This window comes from Austrofundulus limnaeus, unplaced genomic scaffold (genome assembly GCF_001266775.1).
Source record: "Austrofundulus limnaeus strain Quisiro unplaced genomic scaffold, Austrofundulus_limnaeus-1.0 Scaffold3, whole genome shotgun sequence".
NCBI classification, from domain to species: Eukaryota; Metazoa; Chordata; class Actinopteri; order Cyprinodontiformes; family Rivulidae; genus Austrofundulus; species Austrofundulus limnaeus.
The window spans coordinates 7,926,017-7,933,819 of NW_013952405.1; the positions used below are offsets into that span (position 1 = coordinate 7,926,017).

At 36.7% G+C, this 7,803-nt stretch overlaps 1 protein-coding gene across 1 annotated transcript in view; it reads left to right on the plus strand.

Moving 5' to 3' along the window:
- Positions 1–2,593: 2,593 nt before the first annotated feature.
- LOC106526265 (semaphorin-6B) overlaps positions 2,594–7,803 on the plus strand; it is a gene marked incomplete at its 5' end in the record, with an annotated part of 24,239 nt that continues 19,029 nt past the window's right edge. The window contains 3 exon segments of the mRNA XM_014020831.1: positions 2,594–2,705; positions 6,454–6,514; positions 6,612–6,674. Coding sequence (XP_013876285.1) covers positions 2,594–2,705; positions 6,454–6,514; positions 6,612–6,674 — 236 coding nt within the window.

A 7,803-nucleotide genomic window follows, 5' to 3' on the forward strand; every position in this document is an offset into this window, starting at 1 on the left:
AAATCTGCTGAGTTGTGACTGCCGCGTCAGCATTGCGCAGCCAATGATATMACATCATGTGACAGTRWACAACCAATCACAATTCAACAACTGTAAACACCCAACCAATAACAGGGCTCTCAGCCCAGGAGGTAGGCCATGCATTGCTGGAGTCTTGAKGTYTGGGGCAAACAGATTAAAACAGCCGAAACTGGTTATRATAAGATATGATTACTGGACAGTGTCAAGGTAGAACAGATATACATAATTAATCCATTASACTTACCAAAACTGAGGATTTATGTGCAAGGGTGTTGAACAAAGACTTGGCCCCTCTATGAATATTGTGGACCTTTGATGGYCCCTTACTCAGAAAAATGCTAGATCCGCCACTGCAGTTAGTTCAAAACGAAAAGTCACGTTCAACATAATATAGGGTGATATTGGCAAATAAATCAATCATGATTACTTGTGGCATTTAGACAATARCAATTAATAYGAAGATYAATAGATGACAACTGAATTTGTGAGTTTTTGTCTAAATCAGTCACYCTGTGTTCTAAGAGAAGTCATCGGTCATTTCTTTATTTTAACAAGCCATCATCCCAAATGAGACAACTGGGTGTCTCCAGCACTGGTGAGAGTATTGAACTGTACCACCCTCTGCATCACATTTGGTCAAAAAGCTGGTCTGATTATCCTATAGCCGGAGGCACATTRTATATTTTCTGATCTGCAGTAAAATTAAAATAACTAATTTTAAGTTGGTAATAAAATTATTAATCCTTAATCTGACCAGATTCGTGACATATCTTCTCTCCAAATTGACAAAACTGGTTTCTCAAACAATGTCATTTGCCAATTAACCAATTGAAAGCATAAATATTTCCCTTGGGAAAATACCTGGTTTCTTCTTCAAAGTTAGTAAGTCCTTAAATTTCTTTTAAAAATGTTTGTGTTATTTTATGTTGATTCGTTGAAACTATGTTGTAAAAAGTTAGCAAAAGAAAATTAAGTTTCTTCTCTTTTGAGTGAAAAAACTTTTATTAGATGCTTAAATGTTATCACAATTACAAATTCATACTTCAAGGTAAATGAGTGTGATACATAAAGGCCAATATTARTGATCAGTAAACCTGATCTGGTGCCCCTCACAGAGAAAAAGTTAGAGTGTAAGACATTATTTTAACCTAAAGCGTATAAGGTAATTGCAAAATGGCAAATATTAGTTGTTGACAGTTTTTCTGGGAATTAATYGCACATGATACAGTTTTGGCCAACCCTGGTACCACAATGATTCTGAATAAGGGAGTAGACTGGACCTGAAGATACGTCCCCAATGTGCACAGACAAATTTCAGCTCCAAACTCCAGAGAAGGCAGGACACTCGGTCTATAATATATGCCAACCTTCTCTCCCCTCTACCTGATGTGCTGTTTAATTCAGATGTAAGGAGTTGAAAAAAAGACCATTTATTTCAAAATAAAATGGCAACAATAGTAATTACGCAGTTTTGGTCATTCTGGAGCTGCATGAATCAGCTGCAGCAAGATGAGACTAAAACAATAAACATGTTTCTTGGCCTRTTAGCTGTGTTTGTCTTCACAAAACCAGCACGAATGATTGAAGACACTGTTAAAGTGAAGGTTAGAGAAGGTTAGAGTACATTTTGTAAAAATGGGGGCGAACCAGTGCTTGTTCTGTCCTGGGCCTGTCGGGGAGCTCTTGGACGTGGGTCCATTTGTTGCTAATTGTGTACAGTGTTGTATAAAGTACCACAAAGTGATACTTGAGTAAAAGTACAAGTATCTTACCAAAAAAATACTTTGGTAAAAGTTAAAGTCTTCTTTAGGAATATTACTGCAGTAAAAGTCTTAAAGTATCAGATATTTTTTGTACATAAATATTAAAAGGAAAAGTATTGATTTAAAATGAGCAGGTAGATTTTCTGTAATGACATTTATTAGGAGGTGACCTCCCCCAAAAAATGCAGAAATGACTGTTGTATTAAAATAATTAGTTTATGTTAAATTTAGGATGCACTAGTCCAGCTGTTTCAGTTTATTTACGTATGTCAAGGCTGCACAAACATTTTCCCCAAACTGAAAATCTACCTGAGGGCTGCGGCCAAATAAAACAATATAATTCATGAAATACAAATACTTCTTAAGTACAGTCCTTTTATTTTAATGATTTTGTTCTGCTGGAGTGTGACATGATTTGTTTGTGTACAAACTAATACAGTATCAGAATTTTATATATTTATACTTCTCATTCAACCACAGTTAAATTCACTCTTTCTAGGAGGCACAATTTATATGGATGGTATTTATTTTTTACAATAAGCTGCTGGGATGAATACAAGCAAAAATGAAATAAAAGTAACAATTTTCTACTTCTTACCTTTTTAAAAAAATGTAAGGAGTAAAAAGTACAGATAAATGTGTGAAAATGTAAGAAGTAGAAGTAAAATGTAGGCTGAAAAATAATTCCTCGAGTAAAGTACAGATACCCAAAAATTCTACTTAAGTACAGTAACAAAGTATTTGTACTTAGTTACTTTACAACTCTGATTGTGTCACTCACTCCTCTCTGTACGTCTGTGTGATCTCAGTGGTCAGGAGGTATCCAGTGTTCTTGGGCCGAGCTCATCGTCTGGCTCAGAGACAGGAGCTGCACATCCAGACGGTCCTCCAAGTCAACCGCACACTTTACATAGGAGCCAGGTAACCAACAGCAACCGCCTCCAGCCGCGTGTCACTGACGTGTTCGCATGAATCTGTGCTGGCTGTCGTTTGGTGCCACCGCTTCCATCKGCTGTCACTCTTCAAGGGACATTTACAGTTCGTCTGAGCCATGATTTATTCAGTGYTGCTTTTAAATGTCAAGTGAAAGCGTTGTGCGCTCACATCAATCGTTGAAAAATGGGAATTGCYCGTTTTCACAAATATGGGAGCTATAGGTTGAAACAATCCAATCACTCGAAAGTGCTCAGTTTTCTACTTTGCAAATAATATTAAACATCTTTTTCAGTTTAAGGGAGCAGCTTATACAGACCTAACSAGTTTTTAAAAGTTTCACAGCCAGTTCAGGCTAGACGTCCCCTACAGCTGTTATCATTAGACCTGTTTTTAGGTGTCAAACTCAAGGCCTGTGGGCCGCAGACAGCTCGTTCTACAGTTTCATACAACCTGTGAGACTGTATTTTAGATGTTTTAAACTGGCTCACTAATTTGTGGCAGATTGATTCTATATGGTTCCCCATCAGCCCTTTTAGTGCAGTGTCTGTGATGTCTGTTAGCTGCCCAGAAGAGTCCTGCCCAATATTGGCTATCATGTGACTTTTCTTGGTTGGTGAGAGCGGCCATATTGTTCTGAGTGAGGACAAGCTGTTAAAGCTGAATGTGGTCACCACGATATATTGGGTTTAGTTTAGCACATCACTGAAACTCTGTTTGTAAATGACAACCATTATTTAGTTTGATAGAAATGCTTGTAAGTACATTTGATCATTTTAGGCAAAAACATGTTGCCAAACGTACACACATCTGCAATGAATGAAGTTAGCTAGAACATGATCAACTAATATATAGAATTTTATGCCCAAATTAGCCAAGATAAATTGTTTACATTGACAGCCCTACCTTTCCAATGTGGTGATTGTACCACAGTGGTCATTCTTCTGACGCCTCTAGCCAACATACCGCATTGGTCCTGCCCTTCTGTTTCTACTTATGCCCCGCCCACTCTCACCTGTTCCCATTTGTTTCTTCACCAGTTGTTGATCATTGTGTTCATCAGTCTTGCCCTTTTTATTCCTTGTCTCTCTCTGTTGGTTCCTCAGTTCATCATTGTGCATGTTACATCACATCACTGAGTTACCTGTTTCCAGTTTCTCCTTGTAGAGCTTTTGGTTGCCTCGTCAGCATTTTTATTTTGATAAATTAGTTACCTTTTGAAACTCCTCCTGGGTTCCACAACCATGAAAATATCATCCTGCATTTAGCCAGCTTTGAAGCCAACAAAGTAAAGTTTGAATTTCTCAGTAATCTGTTTGATGTCGATTTGRAAGTGGGACCAATCAGACTCTTGATGATGAAGAGGTATTTGGCTCGAGCTAAAATACATCAGAGCTACTTGTTCTGTTTTGTTGTTGTTTTTGTTTTTGTCATGTTAAAGTAGAACATAAGTAGCTGTATGTTTCGATTTTTTGTATTTTTTAGATGATTTGATGAACTGTGATCAAATTTATTACCAAAAATTAAAAAATTCTGAGAGAGTAAAGCATGGTAARCCAAGAGGACTGATGTTTTTTTAATCTATTTTTCCTGATAATACATTAGGTAATTTTGTTCTAATAATCTAAGCTTTACATAAAGTATCTTGGGGAAACTGTAACTAATTCATTGCAGTCAGGTTATATAGTTATTCTATATCCATTGAAGAAATCATCAGGCGTAGATACTTGGTCCATCTTTATTAATATTGGCCCCAAGGTGGGTTACAAAGCACCAGGTTGGTGGTCCCAAGATGATCTCCAGAAACATAATCAAGCTAAACAATATTTTTTGTGGCATATTTTCACTGTAAATAACAAGAAATATTAATCAAAAATATGGAGGAGGAAAACTAGTTTAATATATTTGTGTTGTGTTTCATTGGGTTTTCGGGGACCAGAAGCTAAAAAGTTTGGGAGACTCTGATTTATGAAAATTATTTTGTTTACAGCTCATCATGATCACTTCCTTTGCATTGATATTAGAAGTGTATGTATTTGTAAGAAAAACTGCAAATAGGAATAGTTCATCCCTTTAAAGATAATATATAAAGCAGCTTGAACCATGCTCTGTTTGCTGTTCTATTAGCAGCCTTTTGCACATTTTCCAAACTTCTTYTGAGGTAAAAGWAGTAATCACAGAAGCAAGCGATGTATTTATTTTTGAAAATCCTGGCTACAGAGATAAACTTGACAGCGTTCATTTGGCTCGTGCACTAATGAAACCCCTGCTAAATAATCGGCTGCATAAAACATCCCGATCATTCTACTAATCAGAAGCCATTTTAACGATATGTCTTCAGGACATTTAATCAGAATAATGTCTGTCTGTGACTCATAGCAAACAAGCAGATGGCAGTGTGACATAAATGGTGTTTTGATCATTTTTTTAATGGCAGCCACATTCAAGGATGAAGAAAACCACTGTTTGAAAAAAAAAAAAACAGCAACACACAAACCATACGCTGACATTTACACTCCAGCCGCTTCATTAGGTAAAACCAGCAGAATTGTTTTTTAAAGCAAATACTAATGAGGCAATTAGATAACAGAAACTCTGTGATTGTAGACAAACTGTGCAAAATTCTGGAGTCATTCTTCGTTTTCTTTTTATTATTTTTWCAGGGAGCTAAAGTACGGAGCCCGCGAGGGGACATGGGGGATKTTTTTCTTTTGCGTTCCCACGCAAAACCTTTTGCRTTCCCTTGCAAAAGTCACTTATCACGGTTTTGCCTGTCGATTTATTAACAAATTCACATGCTCACCATTAGCAAGATAGCCTACTACTTTAATTCAACTTTAAAAATGAATATATCACATGGCCACACATGGAAGTATGTCATATATCGATATTTTAACACAGTGCAGCCACGCAACATCAAAGCCAAGTTCACAAACTTGTGGCGACACATCCTGTTTTGGTAACCAGATATTTCAAAATAAAAGTCTGATTTAATTCAGTTCATACAAAACAAACTTTAGCGTGGAAATGCAAATGTTTGCGCAGTAACACAATAGTATTGTGTGGGAACGCAAAAGAAAAACAAATCCCCCATGTCCCCTCGCAGGCTACATACTGAAGCTGCTAAAGTCTGAAAAAAAATGAAAAAGGCATTTGGAAACTTAGAAAAATAATTGACGATAATCCCTTTGGATGATGACATGAAAGTCTGGTTTTTTTGGAAACAAATGGTGGTTGAAAACTTCTGCACAGGAATAGTTAGCTCTTTCTTACTGGTGTTAGATTATTATCAGCAGCTCGAAATGTGTTTCATGTTGAACTTTATGTTCAAGCTACAGTTATTGAACTGGCGGCCCATGGGCCACATCTGCCCTGTGGGTGGCATCAGTCCGGCCAACCAATGAGTTTTTTTTAAAAATGATTGTTTTTTTTTTTGTTTATTATAAAAAATAATTTGAATCAATTTTACATTTTAAATTTATGATTCAATACAGCAATTTTAACAAATTTAAAAGTTAAAAGATAATACCTATTTTTACATAATGCAGTGTTTCCCGTCATCATCGGGCAACGCCCCCTGTAACAGGATATCCAGCCCATGGACTTTTGGCTTTGAGTAATTTATTTGAATATCCCTGATTTAATCAAACTAAACATTATAAAGAGACTTTTCATGACTCGTGCTCTTGTTTTGTCCTAAACGGTAACRTTACTGAGAAATTGTTGTGTTTTGTAGAGATGACTTATACAGAGTGGAGCTGGACAACATGGTGGGAGAGGAGATGTTTTACAGCAAGGTATGACCCACTTTTGTTGCAAACACGCACTAATAAATAAAAAGGCGTAGACACGTGGAACAACTGCAGCAACGTCGGCTTTGTTTATGCATTTCAGAAACGGACCTGGGAGTCCAACAAGAACGATATCCGAGTGTGTCGGATGAAGGGCAAACACGAGGTAAAACACAAAACGTGCAAAGACGCACTCTGCATCGCAGACACAGAAACACAAACAACAGCTGTTGCAGAGAACATTTTTCCGCAGCTGCACCTGCATGCAGAGCTTACACCAATTTGATCCTGTTGATCCACAATCAGCAAATCATCTAATCAAGCTAATGCAGTCAAATGTTACTGGAAAAGCATTTTGTTTTGCATACCTGAGGTTTGTCATTTTTTTAATGTGGAAATAATTATAAAGTTGGAAAGTGGTTTAATTATATAAAGCCAAAGTTGAGAAAGTTGTATTATCAGGTAGAAAAAATAAATGCAGGTACAGCACAAAAAGCACAAAAGGATAAAATGCAATTTGAGTGGGACTTTTGGRAAAGAAAAGAAAAAAAGTTGAATTGAAATTTTATAGAGCCATACTTGAGAAGAGTTTAGTGACATGGCCTCAGGGAGGGAAGAGTTATTGAAAACAGGTGAGGAAGAAAGGTGACGGTGAGATGTGTGGAGGGAAAATAGAAGAGAGGAGAGGAGGGGAGGGCATTCAATTGGTGGTGGGAACACAGATGAAAGAGGAGACGGTGTAGGAGGGAATAAAAGAAGAATTTAAGGTTGTGATAAAACTGGAACAAAGACAAGAGGAGAAGGACCGGCTGAAGGTGGCTACTGAAGACAGAAGAGAACCGAGTTAGATAACTCTGCTCATTTTAAAGCTCAGAGTGAACTGCATGGATTTAAAATCTCCCTAATCATCTGGGTTATATTACAGACAGTGGATACTTATTTGTATTGTATAGGAAAGGTGGCATCTTCTCATATATCTTATGTAAAAAGACTTTTAAACATTTTAAATACTGTATTTCAAAATGATATAATATCATGCAATCCTTCAGGATTGATGCGGAGATGCAGAAATGATGCAAACTTCTAAATGTTGCAGCCAGGAGGATTTAATTCAGCCTGTCAGAATATAACAAGCTTAAAACAGCTATTAAATTAGAAAGCTTTTAAGTTGAGTGTTAAAACACATTTTCATATGTTTAAAGATTTACAGATTGTAAATTAGTTTAAATAAGAAAACCCAAATGCACAAAATCAACAGTCAGGCAGGATGACTAAGGAAGAAGGAAGATTAAATA